The sequence below is a fragment of the Syngnathus leptorhynchus genome, chromosome 9 (genome assembly GCF_054491065.1).
Source record: "Syngnathus leptorhynchus isolate UIUO chromosome 9, UIUO_Slep, whole genome shotgun sequence".
Taxonomy (NCBI): domain Eukaryota; kingdom Metazoa; phylum Chordata; class Actinopteri; order Syngnathiformes; family Syngnathidae; genus Syngnathus; species Syngnathus leptorhynchus.
The window spans coordinates 2,630,439-2,653,280 of NC_141203.1; the positions used below are offsets into that span (position 1 = coordinate 2,630,439).

Sequence of the window (22,842 nt, forward strand, 5' to 3'; positions counted from 1 at the left end):
CGCACTTGCATTTACACTTAGGGACAATTTGGAGTGCTCAATCGGCCTACAAAGCATGTTTTTGGAATGTGGGAGGAAACCGGATTGCCCGGAGAAAACCCACGCGGACACGGGGAGAACATGCAAACTCCATACAGGGAGGGCCGGAGGTGGAATCAAACCCACACCCTCCTAACTGTGAGGCGGACGTGCTTCCCAGTGCACCACCGAGCCGCCCTTTATTGAGATAAGTTTATTAAAATTAATTAATGGATATGGCAACTTATTTGAATATATGTATATTAAACGAAAACTATTTACAATGACTTAAAAGTACAAACTACAGAATTTATTGTTATAAAAACAACGTAAATGCAACACTTATTGCAGAACTTAGTTAGTAGGCTATGGAGGATGACGAAAAGAAATGTTATTATTCTGGAAGCAGCAATGTTTCTTTATCCAGAGCCTCAACAACATTTTAAAAAGATGAGTAAAATAAAGATTTTGGTGGTGTAAAACTGTTTGGTACTTTATATGAATAAAAAAATCAAACTCACAGTCACGAAACTGTTCCACGTCATCATCAAAAACAGCCTCCTTCAGGGCACTCTTGTCGTAGGTGCAGATTGTTTCACCATGGCCGTAAGGAGCAAACTCCCGACTTCTTGGCCCAGAGAAGGAGCGCGGTGATGGCGTATTGAGCAGTGAAGTTTTATTGTCCAAAGCAGTACGACCCCCTTCTGGTACATCCAACCCCAGGCGAGCGTCTGAACCAGGCGTTGAGGCTATTCCTTCTCTCCCGGCCTATGAAAGCACCATACGAGGAGTGATGACAGAGAGCATGTTAAAAAATAATGTAACATCAGCTTTTTATACACATCAATTTCTTCTTTGTTAGTCATGTCAGTTCACCCAACTTCCATATACTATAACTATCTTCCATTGATGATAACTGTGCATAAGATTTACATGAAAACATCAAGTTTAACTTAACTTGAAACTTGACATGAAAACATGGAGGAAAAAAATCATCACATGAATGTGCAACTCAGTCTGTAGAGTTAAACATTTAATTATTGTAATTTAACATGCAGTTTAGTGTATATAACAATGGCTACACCGGGTAATAGAAGTAACAAAGTAAGTAATATCTTTAAAAAAACACTTCAATACAAGTGCCAGAATTTCACAACCACTCATACAAACTATCCAACTTTGGGAAAGTGGGCATTCAGCTTCACACGGCACAAACGCAACACACTGTGTAAGGGTCTTAATGTTCATAGAAATGAAACTTTCGACAATTACCCAAACACAAGTAATTGGCCAGATTTAATCTTGCATCATGGTAAGGTACATTTTGGTAGTTTAAAGAAAGGGGTTTAAGAAATGGCAAGAAAGCCCTATGGTCTAACACAAAGTCTCATCGAGAGGACCCAACAAACTCAACAACTGGTTCATAAATGATCTTGAAGCTTCATTTTCTCTTTACTGCCTTTTGGCATTCATGGTATCACAACCCACAGTCCTAACTGAAATCATCCCACACCATATCATTATTTAAATCAGGCATGTCAAACTCGTTTTTTTTGCGGGCCGCATTGTAGTCATAGCTTCTTTTGGAGAGCCATCATGACTGTCAACCCAAATAAACGCATGAGCGCCTCATATATACAGTAAAAGCTACAAAACAAACTGACAAATAACTCATTTTCGAATCAGATGAGTATAAACTGGTCAAATCTAAAAAATATATATATTATTAAAAGTGAAGACAATTTGCAATTCTAGTAATGTCCATTACTATAGTGCAAATTTGATGCACAATTTGTCTTCGCGGGCCACATAAAATGATGTGGCGGGCTGTATCTGCCCCCCGGGCCTTGAGTTTGACACCTTTGATGTAAATGCTCATACATTAAAGAACACACATAAATTATAAAAAAAAAAGAACCTCGAACATTAAGCATGAATCGTGAAAAGTGTAATAAATGCCAATTAAATGGGTGGCAGTCTTTTGATGGTTACCAAACTGTAATTAAAGAGGCATGAGATTACATAATCTTTACTGGCTTTGATCACAGCAATGATTAAGAAAAAAAAAATCTGTAGAGCATTAAAAAGTAATTGTTGCGCTGTTATTTGCTAACTCTTAAAAACGAATGAAAAGTGATTTTCCTATTCCAAACACAATAACTTACTGCATCATCTCGCTTGCCCTCTCGTCTGATTGACTCATTCAGGTCCTCCTGGCTGCGGTAGCTAAAGCTTTGGATGGCCTCAGTGACACCACGGAGTGAGCTATAAATGTCCTCTGAGTTCATGTTCTCAGTGTCATACTCCATCACGCTAACACAAAAATCAAACAAAAAATACATTAAAACGACATGTAATCTGTTGATGTTTTGTCACCATACAAATAATGATAGTGAAGTCTGAATATTGTTAATTTTCCAAAGGTGTCGTGGGTTAGTAATACTAGTGTGTGGAGGGCCTGATTTAGGAAATGTTTACGAACGTAAAAAGAAGCATAGACTTGGCTGCGCACGTACATAGGCTTGCAAGCTGATGTGCTAACCGGCACAACCTGGATTCTGAGCAGTTCATTTTGTACATTGTAGGAAAAGTATATGAAGTTGATTTGATAATGAACAATGGGATTTAGCAAACAAGAGACACATTTCACTCTCTCAATTTTGTGTCTTCATACAGTGCAGCTGAAAGGCAAGTGTAACCAGGTCCACCAAGGAAGGAAAACAAAAAGAGAATAACATAGCTAATTGGTGTAGTTTGTTGAGAAGATTTAAACTATTAACTCTCATATCATATTCACTGTTAGTTTAGTAGCCCCCGCAGTCTGTTACAGTGAGTGAATGTGTAATTTGGGATTTTAGTAAAATCACACGCATCACTACCAGCAACAGCTTGTGCAATCAGAGGCGGACATGTAATTAATCGCCCGCTATTTGGGATATTAGTCACTCAGGCTCATAAAATGTGTTATTCACAGAGATAAATGATCTACACAAATGAAGTAATATCTTTGTGTCACAGTCAGTGGTAATATGTAATCTACAATCAGCAAAAAACTGAAATGCTAGATGACATTGAATCTGGGTTCATCTCTTTTTTTTTCTCATCCCACCTCATTACCTGGGTGAATGTGTTCTGCGCAGGACCCTGAAAGAAGGGGCAGCAGAGGTGGAGTTAGGCGGAGGAAGAGGAGTAGGGGCAGGGGGTTGCTTTGACAGTCCTTCGACACCCCAGCCCCATAACCGACTGTTGTCATAGCGCGGTCAGGAGGGAAGGACGGACAGACAACGGTAAAAGAATGAAGGATGAAATCAAACAACAGGAGAAGACCGCAAGACAAGACAAGACAAGGTGGGAGGGTGGTGTGGTGGTGTTAGTAGGTGAAAGGGAAAGAAAAGTGTACAGAAAGAGAAAAGTCAAAAATGAAACCAGTCTTGAGATCTACGACTAGAGTTCAAAGATTGTATAAAACATTAGAAATAAAATATTAGAAAGCTCACATGAATTTTTTTTAAATTAATTTCTAACTACAATACTCAAAGCCAGATGATAAAGTATTGTTATTGGCTACTTGCTTTTAAAGAATATTTTAATGCTTCACTTGAATGAACTGCAAACTTGGGTCATTGCACAGGCAAAATATTTTATGCTCTACAGACACAGTACCATATTTTCCAGACTATAAGGCACACCTAAAAACCTAATTATTTTTTCAAAAGCCGACAGTGCGCCTTATAGTCCCGTGCGTGTTATATATGGATCAATTTATGAATTTGTTGATCCATACTGGTTGTACACAGTGCTCTGCCAAAAATTTCAATGCGTTTTAGTACGACTAGTAAATTTACAAGGTCGCATCGCTTACCAGCATTACGGCAACCGTGGTCAGGGGGCGTCACTGAATAGCTGTTGTACCCGTGAGGCTATTTAATTTCAAAATAGGCTGCTCTGTTCATGTTTTGAGTAAATCTACGGATCGATATGGAAGGGAAACATAGGTAAGCAGTACCAAGGTGTTAGCTCAAACTTTAGTCAGCTCCGATCATTTTTTAAGCCCTCGTTTGAGAAACGCGATTGTTTACACTTTGCTGAGGTTCATGGGAGTTTGCGGGCGGCTAATGCTATAGTGATAGCTGCACGAGGCTATTTCATGTCAAAATAGGCTGCTATGGTAATGTTTTGAGTAAATTTACGGATTGATATGGAAGGGAAACATAGGTAAGCAGTACCAAGGTTTTAGATCGAACTTTAGTCAGTTCTGATAATTTTTTAAGCCCTCGTTTGAGAAACGCGATTGTTTACACTTAGCTGAGGCTCATGGGAGTCTGCGAGCTGAGGCTCATGGGAGTTTGCAGGTGGCTAATGCTATAGTGATGGCTGCTACACGCATGAGGCTATTCCATGTCAAAATAGGCTGCTCTGTTAATGTTTTGAGTAAATTTACAGATTGATATGGAAGGGAAACATAGGTAAGCAGTACCAAGGTGTTAGATCAAACTTTAGACAGTTCAGATCATTTTTTAAGCCCTCGTTTGAGAAACGTGATTGTTTACACTTTGCTGAGGCTCATGGGAGTTTGCGGGTGGCTAATGCTATAGTGATAGCTACTATACGCACGAGGCTATTTCATGTCAAAATCGGCTGCTCTGTTAATGTTTCGAGTAAATTTACGGATCAATATGGAAGGGAAACATAGGTTAGATCAAACTTTAGGCAGTTCTGATCATTTTATAGGATAGTTTGAGAAACGCGATGGTTTACAGAGGGCTCATTGGTTATTGGCTAGTGGATGCATACTGCAACTCTAATCAACCGCAGTTCGTTGCAGTATAGCTTCTATTTAATGTGCCTTATAATCCGGTGCGCTTTATATATGGACGAAGTTTTAAAATGGGCCTTTCATTGAAGGTGCGCCTTATAATCCGGTGCGCCTTTTGTTCCGCAAAATACGGTACTCATAATGCATATTGTTGAATGGGCTTAATTTGATCCAAATATCATTTTGTGTAAATTCTTGATTTTAAAGCTACGAAAGTACGATGAATTTTTATCAGCAGAGTGCTCAGGTAAGTTGGTCTCAATTGGCTTCTACAACATGCTGTCATCAGCAGATAAATGACAGATTTCAGATTTGTTTCAGTTGACAACCCAGTTAGTCAACATAAGAGATGCTCATTGATTTATTTACTTTTGATCGGTCAATAGTTAGAGAGAAGCTTTCCCTGTGTTGAATGAAACAGTTGAAAAAGAGGATGTGCTCAAATCAGTTTGAGCAACTCACTCAGTAGATAACTTGCAGCGTTTTTGTTATGATACTTTACACACTGAAGCGGCATTCACATGGCTAATTACCAAACTTCCACGAGAACAGGGAGTGACCTGAAGCAGAGGCAAATTACTGTACCTTGGAGACATTCCTCCGTGTGAGCAGTTGGTTGGAGAGGTCAGTGGGCTGGTTCGACTGGCCGTGTTGCGAGGTGTCATACGACCAATGGTGTTATTTGGAGAACCCTAAAAGGCAATGCCCTCAGAAAGTTAGTTAAAATACGTTTTCTGCTCTCAAAAAAATTAAATTGAAAACTGATAAGACTGAGGTGGCTTGGTGACGCACTGGTTAGCACGTCCGCCTCAGAGTTAGGAGGGTGCAGGTTCGATTGCACCTCCTGCCGTCCTCCCTGTGTGGAGTTTGCATGTTCTCCCCGTGCCCGCGTGGGTTTTCCCTGGGCACTCCCACATCCCAAAAACATGCTTGGTAGGCTGATAGAGCATTCCAAATTGCCCCAAGGTGTGAGTGTGAGTGCGGATCGTTGTTTGTCTCTGTGTGCCCTGCGATTGCCTGGCCTACTGCTCAATGACTGCTGGGATAAGTTCCAGCACCCCTGCGACCCCCATGGGGACAAGCCGTATAGAAAATGGATGGACGGATGGACTGACAAGAGTACCATCTTGTTATTTTTGTGTGTGCAATTTGGAAAGTTGGCAACTCAAAATATACACAGCAGAGTAAATTTAATTTCCGGAACAGATAATGGCTGTATGAATTACAATAAATCATGTCACCTTTTGGCCCAGCATGCTTGTGACAACATACTGGTAAAAGTTCAAATTTGCCCCAAATTTAGTAAATAACAATTTATTTTGATGTTCTTAATGACCTTATATGTGAGTTCCTTTTATTCTTATTTACAATTAAATATTATGGTACCTCGATTTCAAAGTGTTTGGAATAACGCAGTATCTTTAGGTATCCATCTCCGGCAGTAGTGGTGGACTGTGTGGCCAAGAGAGTGGTTCTTAACCTGGGTTTGATCGAACCCTGGGGTTCGGTGAGTCTGTCTCAGGGGTTCGACAAAGGCTCTACTGAGGAGGTCCAAACAAACCTGATTTATTGTGTAAATTCTGATTTGCCAGTATGTAATTTGTTGTGAGTTCATGCATTGTGTTGGTTTTGTGCTTTGAACAAGGTGATGTTCATGCACGTCTCATTTTGTGCACCAGTAAAAAACATCAATTACTTGAATTTCAAAATAATATTTTTCACTAACGAGGGATTCGGTGAATGCGCATATGAAACTGGTGGGGTTCAGTACCTCCAACAAGGATAAGAACTACTGGTCTAAGAAGTGAAACACTGCCCTCTACTGCCAACATGAAAGCCCGCCGCAAGGCATTGTAATAAAGGGCTCAGTATGATTGGGCTAATGCGGCATTCGAGGAAAATGGAAAGTTAGACTTCTCCGACTCCTATTCTATGGAGCTCTCTTCCACCACCGTGGCTGGAAGTTCAGTAGTTGTTGGCTCGTTGAACTCTTGTTTTGTTAAATAAAGAGCTGTTTCCCAAACCCACGTCTTTCCTGGTACTTTGTTAACGCTACAATATAGTTATATACTAGATCTCTGCAGCGCACGCGCGGCGTTGTTGACATAAAGAACGAGGAATTTGATCGATAGATTTAATGATTTGGAGTGACACAGATGGTTTGATAATATTGTTTTAATATGATAGTTATGAAATATACTTTATATATCGTTATATGGGTCTGTAGAATAATTTGAAATGCAACTTACAACGGGTCCGACATCAGCATATGCGACGCATACGCAACATTGTTTACATAAAGCAAGATCGATGGATTTAATGAATTGGAGTGACACAGATGGTTTTATAAACGTGTTATTTATGTACTACTTACTTGAATAACTCTGAATGTTACGTCAGGCCTGTTCTCAGCTCCTCGTTTGTGTATATGTCACGTTAGCATACTGTATCGTTTAGCCTGTTGTTGCTGGTTCATGTCTGTTTTTGGTGTTGGATTTTGACAAATAAATTTGCCCCAAAAGTGCGACTTATACTCCGGTGCGACTTATATATCTTTTTTTTTTCACTTAATGTGCATTTTATGGCTGGTGCGATTTATACTCCGGAGCGACTTATAGTCCGAAACAAACAAACAAACAAACAAACAAACAAACAAACAAACAAACAAACAAACAAACAAACAAACAAACAAACAAACCCACCCCAGATTTTAAATATTGCCTTACCGGTGTTCACTCAACTTACCACAGCGCTACTTGCATTGCTGGAGTTCTTCAGGTGGTTGTGCAATAATTTGGTGGCGCCATCCTGAAAGGTCTTAGGCAGAGCTCCTAGCAGCATAGTAAACTCTGGTGTGTTGAGCTCAAACAATGATATAAGTACCACCTGGGCAGCCTGAGGGCAGTGGGACACACAGAGCAGATGCACATGCATTTCATAATCTTGAAGTATGTTGACTCAAAAAAACACTGACCAGGAATTGCTTTTGAGACAGAGGACTAAAATATTTAGAAACCAACGCACCATGAACGTCAAAGCTAATTTGAAATCAAGGCAGGCAACATTTTCACTACCAACTAATATAGCGATGTCTGTAAAGAACAACTGTTAAAAGCGTAAATTTAGAGAACAAACATTTTTTAATTACTAACATAGCTTTATTGTTTAAATGTAATTAATATGTACTCAATATTCAAAGGAATTTATTTGTTCTTTTAGTTGAGTATTGTAGAATAACATGTCCATATTTAAAGTAGTCAAAATGGTACAAAAACCGCTGAGGTATTTTTAATGTGAATAACACTGGGTACAGTTTTGAAAAATGTCCAGAATATGGAGAATATAAACATATGAGGGCGCCTCGGTGGCGCACTGGATAGCACGTCTGTCTCACAGTTAGGAGGGTGCAGGTTTGATTCCACCTCCGGCCCTCCCTGTGTGGAGTTTGCATGTTCTTCCCGTGTCTGCGTGGGTTTTCTCCGGGTACTTACTCCGGTTTCCTCCCACATCCCAAAAACATGCTTAGTAGGTCGATAGAGCACTCCATATTTCCCCTGGGTGTGAGTGCGTGTGCGGATGGTTGTTCGTCTCTGTGTGCCCTGCGATTGGCTGGCAACCCGTTCAGGGTGTCCCCCGCCTGCTGCCCGATGATGGCTGGGATAGGCTCCAGCACACCCGCGACCCCCGTGGGGACAAAGCGGTTCAGAAAATGGATGGATGGATGGATAAATATATGATAGATTAATATTTTGTGCTTGATCTATGACATCAGCACTCCGATGGCCAGATTAAAACATTAAACTTTTACTATGGCAACAATTTTGCACGTCAGTTTAATAGCTAGGTTTTTAATGTTCTGAAGAACCCGTTATCTTCCAAATCTACTTTAAAAGCACTTTATCCTCTAATTTCATGATTCCTCTATCTGAGGGGTCAAAACAGCTACACAATATGGCAATCAATAGACCACTATGCTTAACTTGACTCCTGTCCGTTGCTATAAAAACATCACAGATGAACATTTTAAAATATAAAAAATACTCCTAACAAAATAAGAAATACCTAGTTTTTTTTGTATCTTTTCTAGGTTGTCCAGACTTTTCCATAAGAACTAACGATGCTGGTCAGGAGTATTTAGTATGGCCAAGTCAATAAGTACCGTATTTTTTGGACTATAAATCACGTTTTTTTTCCTTAGTCTGGGTGGGGGGGCGACTTATACTGAGGAGGACTTATATGTGAATTTTTTCAAAGATTTTCAAAATTACAACAACAAAAAAAGGGGGAAACCACGATAAACGAACCGCGATGTGGCAAGGGATTGCTGTAATTTGAATTTCAAGTGATGTCAGCGGCGTCGCGGTTGTTTACATAAAGAACAAAGATTTGATCACGGGATGACGAAGACGACGAAGAGCCCCACGTACTACCGGCATCATTAGCGGCTTTGTTTGTAAGTGACACAGAGGACGAAGAGTTTGAAGGACTTAATGATTTGGAGTGACACAGAAGGTTTGAAAAACTATTATGGCTTTTACACAGGCCCGTTCCTATTCTACGGAGCTCTCTTTCACCTCTGTGGATGGAAGTCAGGGGCTGTCGCTCGGCCGGGTGGCTGTCCGGGGACGGTGGAGGGGGCTCGGACATGGCTTTTACGCACGCCCGGTCCTACTCTACGGAGCTCTCTTTCACCTCCGTGGATGGAAGTCGGGGGCCGGCGCTTGGCCGTGTGGCTGTCCGGGGACGGTGGATGGGGCTCGGACATGGCTTTTACACATGCCTGATCCTATTCTATGGAGCTCTCTTACACCTCTGTGGCTGGAAGTGCCACCTCCGCAGATGGGATTCGACGCCGGTGCTTGGGGCCGTGTGGCGGTGAACTCTTTATGTTATCGTTATTTGATATATTTTCTTTCGTGTAGCAACTTGTATATGTTTTTATCATTACAGTTCAGTAGTTGTTGGCTCGTTGAACTCTTGTTTTGTTAAGAGCCGTTTACCAAACCCACGTCTTTCCTTGTACTTGTTAACGCTACAATATAGTTATATCTGTGGAATAACGGCAAGGCTGACGTCAGGACGCACGCGCGGTGTTGTTGACAAAGGACGAGGAATTTGATCGATGGATTTAATAATTTGGAGTGACACAGATGGTTTGATAATATTACTTATATAATAGTTATTTGATATATAATTTATATATCGTTATATGGGCCTGTGGAATATTTTGAAGTGCAACCGCCGTCAGCGGCCATTGTTGACATAAGGACGATCGATGGATTTAATGATTTGGAGTGACACAGTTGGTTTGATATTATTGCTTATATAAAAGTTATTTAATATATAATTTATATACCGTTATATGGGCCTGTGGAATATTTTGAAGTGCAAGCGCCGTCAGCGGAGCGCACCCGGCATTGTTGACATAAAGGACGATCGATGGATTTAACGAATTGGAGTGACACAGATGGTTTTATAAACGTGTTATTTATGTAATGGTTATTAGAATAACTCTGAAAGTTACGTCAGGCCCGTTCTCAGCTCGTTGTTTGTGTTTATGTTACGTTAGCATACCTATAGTTTATCCTGTTGTTGCTCGTTCATGTCTGTTCTTGGTGTTGGATTTTGTCGAATAAATTTCCCCCAAAATGCGACTTATACTTTGGAGAGACTTATATGTTTTTTTTCACGTTATTGTGCATTTTATGGCTCATGCGACCTATATTCCGGAGCGACTTTTAGTCCGAAAAATACAGTAAACAGTGATAAAACAAAATTGTATCCCTGGCTATCACAGCTTGCCACAATTAAGAAACACAACGCAGAGTTGGTTTTGTCTCTTGGGCAAGTTTCCCACTCGGTCGAACATTTAGCACATCTCTGTCTAAGCTATTCAATATAGTGTCAACAACAAATCCATGACAATAATACTGTAGAAAAAAAATGAATGTGCATTGCAGGAAGTCTTTATGCCTTAACGTAGGTTGAATATGTCCCTGTCACACTCAAGTCAACACAATGCAGACATTTAAGGTTGTTAGAGTGTAAAACAGGCAAAAAGGTGCAGTTAGTCAGATACTAAACTGGCACTCCCAAGCAATTTTGTCTGATGACCTCAAAGCCAATTCATGAAAAGCGAAGGCTTTTTTGTACTATTCATTCCCTGGTTGCATAAAAAATGTTTGGTGAGTTAACAATTTACAAAGCACATACTCAAATTCTAAGTGACTTATCAGAGCATACCAGTTAAAGTGTAATGGCAGAAGTAAATAAGATATGCCACTTGCTGTTTTATACAGTCTTAAAAGTGCTGGTTAGGTACGAGGCAGGCGAGACACTGGATACTTGTCATGTGTTGGACCTGGTTCTACCTGCTTACACCTCTCTTCTGGGTTGCCCTCACTGGACAGTAAGGCTGTAGTAATGACTCCACCAGTTAGTTCCTCATTCACCCAGTTATGTAGGGTCTGGGGCACAGCGGCAAGGCAGAATGAGCATTACAGAAAGACAGAAGTCTTTCGCCATCATGTTTGGATGCAAGGTTGTATCTTTTTTTTTTTTATTATAAAGACATGAAATAAAGGTGAAATCAACCTTGCCTAGAAACTTTAGGAAACCTTTGACACATCTTGAGAGGAACACAACTCTGCATTCAGAGTTGATGTCGCGACCCGGGTGAAGGTAGCAAAACACACAAAACAGGCTAGGTGCATTTCTGCCAGTCATCAGTGAAATGGGTGTCCATCAGTGACGGTCTGTCGGCACACACCGGTTTAGTGACTATTACAGAGACGGTGACTTTCGCCCGTCCTGAGCGTGTCCTTTTTTTAACTTTCTCATTCTTCATCCACAAAATGGTCATTTGTTGGTGACTGACATTCCGTCTGTTGGTTTATTTCTCAACTCCTCTGATGCTGGGAAGCAGCCGTATCTTGTGTAAAGTTTTAACTTTACACAAGATACGGCTGCCATGTTTTTCTGAATTGATTTGGCTTGTAGCAAGCATGCAGTGGTCAGATTTTGAATGATGAGTGAAAAATGTCCATCACAATGATGTCAAAATCAAATTAGCTCTAAAACCTAACTAAAATGTTGTCATGTAACTAAAATGTAAATCGTTATTATTTATATTTGATGCTATGCATGAAACCTGGAAGAAGTTGGATTTAAATGGCCATGGCATTAAACATGGTGAGAAACATGCTTTGCTGATGATCCTTTGCATGACAAAGCCTGTTTTTAATACACATGGGAACTCTAAGATTCAATGGTTTTGGCAGAGTAAATAATGTTTCAAGGAGCGGATTGGTTTCTTTTTTTTTAACCAAAAAGAAAAATGGAGCATTGATATTTACTTCACATTGATGACATACAGTACCTACAAAATAAAAATACAACTTTCTCTTACTGTTTGTTGTGCTATTCTTATTTTCTTAGTTGCATCTCACAACATTATCAAAATAAAGACATTTATTACTGTCGTTACTGAAGACAATTCTTAATTTTCTTCCTATGAGGACATTAACAATATGGAAAGCAGTCTTACCTTCCTGACATCAGAACTTTTGGGTTCAGTGGTCCAAGTAATAATGCGTGATACAGCCAGGCGAGTCTCACTGGAGTTGATAAAGTCAGTTGGGTCCATTTGCCGTGCCAAAGACTCAATGTATTTCAAAATAGCCACCTTTACCTATGAGGTTACAACAATAAATTAAGCAGTGGGGCTAAGTGAACTGTACCAATGGACAACCAGAATTCTTAATTTTCTACTTTTCAACAATACCTTGAGGTTTGGCGTCTGTGTCTGATCAACGATGAATCTCATCAAAATATTGAACTGTTGGTCAAATGGGAAGGACTCCCTGAAAAAAAAGTAATATAAATGTTGTCCACTCTATTTGGAAGATTTTTAAGACAGATTTTAGCTCTGGCTTGCAAAACATGCAGACCTTGTGATATCTAAGGCCTTTTGGACTTTGGCTTGGACTGAGCCGAGCAGGTCTGCCCCCATCTTCTTAAGCAATTGGGTGAGAAGGACGAACAGCCAATCCTGCAAGTCCTCTCGATGTACTGTGATGAAATCCACTAGGGTCTCGAGAAACATGCTGAACACCTAACGCCATATATAATGTTGAGGAATTAACAACACTATTGATTACTCTGACAACAATAGTCATATTTAGCCAATTTTGTGTTAATGGGTTAGAACAAACTTACTCTCTGTTATCAAATCCACAGCAAAGCGTGCCATGCAAAAGAGACATACAGTACAGTATTTAGTTTCATGAGTAAGATTGTGTCAGAAAATAAATAAAATAGAATACAGTAAGACAAAGAAAATTATGTATGCTGTAATTGCACTATAAACAGATATTTTCACCTTGCTGTGTGGATCTGCAAACATCCTTGTGAAGATTTCACAAAGTCTCTTCAGCTCCACTCGGCTAAATATGAAAAACATAACAAGAAGGCATCCAAGTCAAACAAAATCTACATTTGCTAACATTTAATCTTCCATCTCCTTTTGAGAGTGGCCATACAGAACAAAAATTATGGTAGTCTAACTATTGTTAAAATAAGTATCAAGACAAAGAAATTCTTCTTAATAAATTAATTTAAAAAAGCTTGTACTTTTATTTCACTCAGAATTTCAATTAGAGCTCACCAGCCACTGTGACGAGTGGTTTACCAGAGTTACCAGCCACTCAGCATTTTCACTAGTCCAAAGCAACTGTAGGAAAATTAAATGTCGACATTGTTTTTGTCTTCCAACACTTCCAGAATACTTCTGTTATTTAACGAAAGAAATGTTACAAATATAATTTTTGAACATCCATGCTAGTCTGTGAAAGGTCTAGTTTTCTTCTCCAACGAATGTAGTACGTTTTGAAATACGCATCCTCATCTTATCAGACTGCTGAGTTCGGCTTCATGGAAGCCAAATAGCTCCCCGCCGCATTATTAAACAGGCCCAAAACGGCCAGTTTATTCAAACCAATCGTCTTTGCCTGTTTAGTCAGGGTGCACCCTTTATGACTAAGGGACATTTCATGGTCCTTAACTGTTTCAGTATTTAAGTTCATTATCCTGACCACAAAAACACACCAACTTCATCTTATCACCGCCGTTCCGTTGTTACCCCTATATGCATTAAATTCAACCTGAGGTGGCTGATAGGAACCTGCCACTGATGAAATTTGCCCTCTTTGAGTTGGTTAGTGGATGTCAATGTCAAACCCCGCTTAGGATCTACCATATTTATCGGACTATAAGTTGTGGTTTTATTTCATAGTTAGGGGGGGAGCGACTTGTATGTGACTTCAAAATTAAAAAAATCACGATGTAGTGAAACCGCGATAAACGAATTGCGATGTAGAAAGGGATTACTGTAATTTGAAATGCAAATGACGTCAGCGGGGCGGCGGTTGTTAACATAAAGGACAAAGGATTAGATCACGGGATGACGAAGGGCCCCACGTTTGAAGGACTTAATGATTTGGAGTGACACAAGGTTTGAAAAACGTATGTTATAGTTATTTGATATATTTTCGTGTAGCAAATTGTATATGAGGCGGCTCGGTGGGGCACTGGGTAGCGCGTCCGCCTCACAGTTAGGAGGGTGCGGGTTCGATTCCACCTCCGGCCCTCCCTGTGTGGTGTTTGCATGTTCTCCCCGAGCCCGCGTGGGTTTTCTCCGGGCACTTCGGTTTCCTCCCACATCCCAAAAACATGCTTGGCAGGCCGAGCACTCCAAATTGCCCCTAGGTGTGAGTGCGGAATGCTGTTTGTCTCTGTGTGCCCTGCGATTGGCTGGCAACCAGTTCAGGGTGTCCCCCGCCTGCTGCCCGATGACGGCTGGGATAAGCTCCAGCACGCCCGCGACCCCCGTGGGGACAAAGCGGTTCAGAAAATGGATGGATGAACTTGTATATGTTTTTATCGTTACAGTTCAGTAATTGTTGGCTCATTGAACTCTTGTTTTGTTAAATAAAGAACCGTTTACCTAACCCACGTCTTTCCTGGTACTTTGTTAACGCTACAATATAGTTAGATACTAGATCTGTGCAGCGCACGCGCGGCGTTGTTGACATAAAGGACGAGGAATTTGATTGATGGATTTAATGATTTGGAGTGACACAGATGGTTTGATAATATTGTTTGTTTGGGTCTGTGGAAGAATTAGAAATGCATTTCACGATGAGTTTGACGTCAGCGGCGCATAAATAAATAAATACGTGTTATTTATGTCACAGTTAGAGTTAGGGGTTAGGGAATAACTACGTCAGGCCTGTTCTCAGCTCCTCATTTGTGTATATGTCACGTTAGCATACTGTATCGTTTAGCCTGTTGTTGCTGGTTCATGTCTGTTCTTGGTGTTGGATTTTGACAAATACATTTGCCCCAAAAGTGCGACTTGTACTCTGGTGCGACTTATATGTATTTTTTTCACTTTATTGTGCATTTTATGGCTGTTGCGACTTATACTTTTTAATCCAAAAAATACAGTAATTAAGTTTCCAGTGTGACCCATTTATTAAATTTAATGGGATGCTACAGCTAAACAAAGTTTTTGGTTGAGGTCCTACATAGGTACAATACAATGATCCCTTGTTTATCGCGGGAGATGCCTAATCCGCTGTGTTGCGGTACGCCTGGCTGGTTGTCTGTCTTGACACACGTATGCCTACCATCTGATTACCGTTTGCCTGATCCTCTGTGTAATGAGATGCCACCACGATGCACAACTCGAGCTTCCCGCGTTTGTTCGCAGTGACGCACATTGCTCAGAGGCACGCTCCACGCTATCGGCGTGTATTTTAATGATGTTCTCACGTCATTTATAAACTCGCTAAGTAGCGCATTTGCATTTGGCAAGGGATCACTGTAGTTTGCGGGCTGTAAAACTGTTCCAAAACAGTTGACAATAGTTACGCATTTATGTAGGAGAAGACATAAAACACCGACGTCTTCTTTATTCACCTCAGTATTCTTTGACCTTTGAGGAGATTCTGCAATCCCAGAAGGCCCTCCTTGCGCTCTGACCAATTAGAGCTGGCACAGTGGTTCAGGACTTCCGCCACGTCCTCAGTCTGGCGAAGATAATGGGGAATGCCGCCATTTCTTGAACCATACGAGCGTTCTGAGCAGGCACTGGATGCATCGCTGTTGGCATCATCATCAGAGTACATCCCTGGGGATTCGTACCTCCGCCTCATTGGCTTCCTCTGAATTTGACAAAAAGAGAAGGACAAATGAGCCAGTATAACATGTATATACTCATAATGCTCCTCTGTGTGCAAACGAACTGACACATGAACAGAGACGGTTACCACTATCATCAGGCAGCCATTATGCTTTGTATGTTTTTCTTGGGTCAATATACTTTTAACTAAAGGTATATTTTCAAAATTCAGATGCAGTCATGCAATATGTCACATTTTGTAATCCCCTAATTAAAATGTAAATCTTTTCTGACTAAACATCAAAAGCCAAGCAGGATCAAGCAGTGCACCTCGATAGGCAGAGCTCATGACAACAAATAAAATGTGGTGGAGTGAAATTCACAGACGAAAATATTTAAACTGATAATCAAAAAGTAAACAACAAAATAATACTGTTATGTGTAATATAGTTGCACACATTTGGGATGTGTTATTTATAGAGCAAAAAGCAAAACAAGGGATACTACAGGTTGTGGACAAAAATGTTACTTTCCCATTAAAGAAAGAAAACCATTGCAAATTACAAATGTTATAATAAAAACGGACAGACAATTACCAAATTAAAATCTATTTTGCTTTTAAATTGTGATTGAACCCAATTATTCATTCATTCAATCATCGCTTTTCCTCACAAGTGACGGGGTCGTGCTGAAGCCTATCGTAGCAGTCTTTGGGCAGTAGGCCAAACTGGTCACCATCCAATTGCAGGGCACAAACAAGCAACCACACTCACAATCACACCTACAGACAATTTGACGTGGTCAATTGGCCTACCGTGTATGTTTTTGGTAATTTGGGGGGGGGGGGGGGGGAGGAGTACCTGAAAGAAATCTATGCAGGCACGGGGAGAAAATTCAAACTTTACACAGAAAGACTGGAGCCAGAATCAAACTGTACTTCTGAACTGTGAGATGACATGCTAACCGGTGTGACTGTAACTCCACTTTCTATCAAAGTTACAGACTTTAATATTGTGGGAACGCCAATTGTTGCGACTTTTAAGAGAAAACATTTCAACCTTGTCACATCTGTCAAAAGGACATTCTCACTAAGTGGTTTGTCTTGGTGAATTTCCATATTGTCATTTCACTTAACGGTTCGTGAATTTTAGCAATCATTCAGGATTTTTCTTTCGATAACAAAAGGGAAGCAACAGTTTTGAAGCTATAGTGCAAACTTCTATGCTTTATTAGTGCATAATGGCATGGAAATACATATAACAGTGCACTGTTTAGTCTAACCGACTACCTTATTCCTGGAGTCTCCTAACAGCTGAAATGAAGAACAACAATAAGGAAAGAGGAGAGGGAGAAAGTTTAAAAAACAAGAACATTCCTGGCTATACAAAAGCGGATTTCATTAATTACTTGGCATCTAATATTTCAACTCTACTGGTTATTATGTGTAATGTGCTTCCGGTTATATTGTGTCAATAACATGTAATATGACAAAAAAAGAAACGCTCTGTCAAAATTCAACTGAATTTACCAGAGCATCAGCAACTGCTGCCTCCACCTCCGTGCCAGTATTAAGAACCCTCATCGCATTGACTGATGCTGAGATTCTAGCTTGGTGAATCAAACCATAACGCTCTATAGATGGATTAGAGTAAAAAACAGAACATGATGAAATACATTTGGCACAACTGGTACATGGAAGTTGTCACAGAACTTACCTGATGATCAACAACTGAATATTTTATTTTTTATTTATTTATATTTAATCTTTTAGTATTGGAACAGAAATTATCTTTTTTTTGGCTGCAGACATTTGTGTTTGGCATACAAATATAAATTTTTCTAGTCATGTTTTTACATCTTAATTTGACACACAACTTAATACTTAGAATTATGTACTGTAGTTGTAACAGAACAACATTTATAGTTGAGTAAAAATATCGGACGAAATACGTTTACTCACATGAAGAGCAGATGGGTTTAAACTCGGGATATCAACATTTTTTAAAAGAATGCAATTAATGCATGCCCCCTATTTGATCTGCCCCGAGCATAGTTCGTGAACTGAGGTTGTAGCAGATATATCCACATAATAATTGTTACTAATAATCGTTTTTATTATCATGCTAATTTTGTAACAGTGGAGTGTAATTGCAATGAATGTTGATTATTACACAGCCTTAATATCAAGAGTATTAAATTTGCAATTCATCCCGAGTCAACTTTGTAAGTTATGTAATTACATTTTGATTTACTGATAGCCCTAATTTTAACAAAAGCTGCCATAAGATCAATATGTATCAGATCGAGATGGGAAACCAACAAATACAATTTGTATTATAGTCATCTGTTCCAATACTTTTAGAGAGTATGTTCGTAATAAGATTTGAAAAAAACAAAACAAATAAACACTGAAAACATCAATTGAAGGTGATTATTAGCAAGATTGGCATAATGTCAACCTTTCAGATTGAAACAGTGGTCTGGAGAAATAACAAATATTTTGTGCTAAACAAAAGGAAAAACTCTAAACCCTGATTTCCCAAAAAGATGACGCACCAAAAAATGCACTCAAGATAGAAAAACATCAGAGATCTGTCCCAAATTAAAACAACGAACATCACAACATCGGCCTATGTCATCCACATCTGAAAAACAGCAGCCTATAACCCGTTAAATGACCAAAACATCTCAAAAATAATTATGCTGAGTCTTCTTGTCTTAGAAGAACTCTAATAATTTACCTGCTTATCATAACATCCCGATCTCATCATTCTTATTTTTCCAACTAAAATTTAAGAATAAAATCTTCCAAGTCTTGCCTGCAGTTATCACAAAGCATGCAAGTACAACACACAACGGGCGGATATGACAGGGTTTTGGGGGAAAACTAAGAGGGGCTGGTGGGTTGAGACATCTATTCATGCAGGTCACCTGACTGGCCATGAGGGTCAGCTGTGAGAGCACTTGTTGAACGGGAATGCCGTCGGGAAGCTGCGGGGTACAGGAAAGGTTGGCAATATGGGGACAGGGTGACAAATCACATATTTTATTGTTGCTCAATCTATTTTAGTTTGTATGCAGATTTCCTTTGTTTTGGAGGGCGGGACAATAGGTATTTAAAATGCTTTTAAATTGCTTTTTGTAATTACCGTAATTTTCGGACTATAAATCGCGTTATTTTTCATAGTTTGGGTGGGGGGGCGACTTATACTCAGGAGCGACTTATATGTGAATTTTTTCACAAATTTTCAAAATTCAAAAATCCGCGATGTAGTGAAACCGTGATAAACGAACCGCGATGTAGCAAGGGATTACTGTCATTTGAACTGCAAGTGACGTCAGCAGCGCGGCGGTTGTTTACATAAGGACAAAGGATTCGATCACAGGATGACGAAGGGCCCCACATTGGAAGGATTTAATGATTTGGAGTGAAACAAGGTTTGAAAAACGTATTTATGTAATAGTTATTTGATATATTTTATTTTGTGTAGCAACTTGCATATGTTTTTATCGTTACAGTTCAGTAGTTGTTGGCTTGTTGAACTCTTGTTTTGTTAAATAAAGAGCCTGGTACTTTGTTAACGCAACAATATAGTTACGCAACAATATAGTTATATATATCAATCTAGTATATATAGTTATATACTAGATCTGTGCGACCCGCGCGCGGCATTGTTGACATAAAGGACGAGGAATTTGATCGATGGATTTAATGATTAGGAGTGACAGATGGTATGATAATATTGTTGTTATATAAACCCACGTCTTTCCTGGTACTTTGTTAACGCTACAGTATAGTTATATACTAGATCTCTGGGGCGCACGGGCGGCGTTGTTGATATAAAGGACGAGGAATTTGATCGATGGATTTAATGATTAGGAGTGACAGATGGTATGATAATATTGTTGTTATATAAACCCACGTCTTTCCTGGTACTTTGTTAACGCTACAATATAGTTATATACTAGATCTGTGCGGCGCACGTGCGGCGTTGTTGACATAAAGGACGAGGAATTTGATCGATGGATTTAATGATTTGGAGTGATAATCATTGGTTTGATAATATTGTTGTAATATGATAGTTATTTGAAATATACTTTATATATTGATATATGGGTCTGTGGAATAATTAGAAATCCAATTTACAATGGGTCCGACGTCAGCATATGCGGCGCATACGTGCTTATTACGTATCACATTTATACGTGAGTATTGAAGCCACTCCTTTAATGACTCACTATGGTCCCATATACCTCCATATACCAGTTAAAAAGTTCATGTTGTTAGTTTACTTTTCAGTCAGTTATTTGCTCGATCAAAAGAATCCAACTTAGAGCATGCATAGAGAGGACCCACACAGTGCAAGAATGTGCAGACAGTTGGGTATGTTTTTGACCACAGACAAAATCATTAATTGCATGTGGCATTTTGTGGAAGACCATTTCTTTGGGATATCTGGGCTGCACCAGCTGTTCCACCAGTTGGTAGCACACAGATACTTACCCAGAGGAGTAAAGCCACGAGCTGGGCTTGTGTCGCGGCTGCTCTCGCGACTAGTGTCGCGACTGCAACCCTGACTCATGCTGGGGCGGGGTATGCGGCTCCGGGCTAGCGTGCGGTAGGGAAGAGCAGCAGGGAGAAGAGGTTTTTTACCACACAAGCTGGCTGTGAGGACAACAAGTTAGGTGCAAGTGTCAGTATGCATTCATGAAGAAATGTTAGACAGGCGGAGATGAGGAATAAGAGATAAACTCAACCAGCTTTTTGGACTGAATGGAAATAAAATCCGCTGCATCACGCTGCTGGTGTGTTCTAATTGTAATACTGATTGTAACAATAAAATGTGTTCAAGATGATCTGTTCTTCCCTACATGAATCGCAACACAATTTGCATGAAACAAAAAAGCATGGCAAATTAGCAATCCAAAGACATTTGGGTGTTATAACAAAAAAAATAGTAAGCCTGATATAAGAGTAAATTGATACACAGCAAACCAAACGTTAAAAGGTTATATTGTGTGTACAGTTACAAATGCAAGCCCAAAAAAGTTGCCCTGTGTCAAAACAAAAAAACATAGAATAAATGCATCAAATATATAACTTGTTGCCCAACAAGCAAAAATTGCTTTAGATCACAGACAAAATTCATTTCCAATCCATTTAGCTGCAGCATCGAAATTTAATTTGCACGACCCCTTCAAAACATTTATAACTAAAGTTAATCGACAAAATCTCTCAAAATAACCATAAGAAAGGATCAACCCATCTTACTGTATGTCAGCTACACATTGTAGATAAACATGCTCTGTTGTAACCAATATATGTCGTAATAGGTTCAGGTTCTGACTTTTCTTGTAAGGGAAAACAGCAGGCTATACAAATTGTGTGCATAAGTGTCCGAGCATACCTAAGCCCATTCGACTTGGGCTGGTCTCTCGGCTGCATCCTTGGCTGCGAGGAATCCTACTGCGTTTGTCAGCTGGTGTGTTAGAGGCAGAAACTGTTGCCCGAGGGATCCGACCGTAGCTGCCGTGTCCAAGCAGTTTGCCTGGGGAGCTGGAGCGACTGCCAGCTGTTGACAAATACACAGGCATAAACATACAGGTATCCACAATATACAAAAAGCATGAATAATAATTAACAACAAAGTAGTGGGAAAGCCTGAAAGAAGAAAATAGAACTTGAATCAATTAATATGTGTACAAATATTGAACAAAACTAATAAGTGTTTTGCATTAAACTGATTGTAGATAACAAATAAAGCCAGTGCCAATGATTTGGAGCGAAAACCGTGTTTTGATTTAAAAAGGTGTGAGTGAATCGGTACACAAAAAAGATAAATCTGTCTCTATATGCAGTAGCTTCTACTGATCAAAAAATGATGAAGAAAAAATGTAAAAAAATAGGTTTGATGTTGCTAATGATATTGTTTCTTTGAATTTACGTAACTTTAATAGTTTGGGCTTTGGAACGTGTTTACTACGTGCTGTCACATGTTATTAAACATGACAAAAGGTCCAAATAATACTGTGCATTTCTTCGACTTCAAAATATGTATCTCTTGGAAGGAAATGCTACATTTACAGCACTGACAAGTTAATTAATTTTGAGGAACAACAAAATATTGAGGGTATGACGTACCCTCTTGAACTGAGCCGTACCATATTGATTCAAAACCATACGGAATCGAACTGAATCTAATCATTGCATATAATGTATCGAGATATGTATCAAATCACATTATTGGAGGGATGTACACATTAAGTGCAATCCATAACTTGAATAGTTGTACGTATATGCAAGCACAACATAACCCTAACATGATCGTTTACTTATTATCAAAACCAATTGTAAGAACAGAAATGTTTGATAAAGAATTCAATACCGCATAAGTGGTGTTACAGTGTGGCAAAAATTAGATTTCATGTGCTTTGTGACTGTTCAGACAACAATGCTTTGTTCATTCCTGTGATTTAGATGAAGTTCAGACCACATTTTACTACCAAGAATATTATTGCCTTAACTAGAATTTGTCAATAACATGTACCAACTATTATGAGAAATAGATATCCATGTATTGCATTCATAAAGTGAATGTAGTATACTGTCCATGTCTTCTTGAAATGCAAAGGAGCTTGATACTCTGTGATTTCAGTGACAAGTAAATGTGAGACAAACAGAAAATGAACTGAATCAATTCACATAAATCACTGCTGACACAGATGGGGTATGAGCTCTAAGTAGGGATGTAAATGTGACAAGGGCTACCAGACAAACATAAAAAGCAAGACAACTGGCATGGGCAATTTTGAGGTTCTCGCCATC

General features: G+C 39.5%; 1 protein-coding gene across 9 annotated transcripts in view; it reads right to left on the reverse strand.

The window, feature by feature from the left end:
* The window catches only part of clasp1a (cytoplasmic linker associated protein 1a), an 82,691-nt gene that overhangs the window by 12,746 nt on the left and 47,103 nt on the right, over window positions 1-22,842 (reverse strand). For 4 of the 9 annotated variants that reach the window (XM_085921228.1, XM_085921227.1, XM_085921224.1 and 1 more), the window contains 14 exons: window positions 21,425-21,589; window positions 20,521-20,682; window positions 18,948-19,007; window positions 17,545-17,648; window positions 17,305-17,328; window positions 15,815-16,059; window positions 13,215-13,278; window positions 12,784-12,947; window positions 12,618-12,696; window positions 12,381-12,524; window positions 7,580-7,729; window positions 5,420-5,526; window positions 2,184-2,331; window positions 540-786 (listed from right to left, as the gene is read on the reverse strand). In XM_085921228.1, the coding sequence (XP_085777354.1) occupies window positions 540-786; window positions 2,184-2,331; window positions 5,420-5,526; window positions 7,580-7,729; window positions 12,381-12,524; window positions 12,618-12,696; window positions 12,784-12,947; window positions 13,215-13,278; window positions 15,815-16,059; window positions 17,305-17,328; window positions 17,545-17,648; window positions 18,948-19,007; window positions 20,521-20,682; window positions 21,425-21,589 (1,863 nt within the window). Of the gene's footprint in view, window positions 1-539; window positions 787-2,183; window positions 2,332-3,135; window positions 3,262-5,419; window positions 5,527-7,579; window positions 7,730-11,205; window positions 11,302-12,380; window positions 12,525-12,617; window positions 12,697-12,783; window positions 12,948-13,214; window positions 13,279-15,814; window positions 16,060-17,304; window positions 17,329-17,544; window positions 17,649-18,947; window positions 19,008-20,520; window positions 20,683-21,424; window positions 21,590-22,842 lie in introns of all 9 variants that reach the window. The other 5 variants (XM_085921233.1, XM_085921229.1, XM_085921225.1 and 2 more) reach the window with 5 other exon arrangements.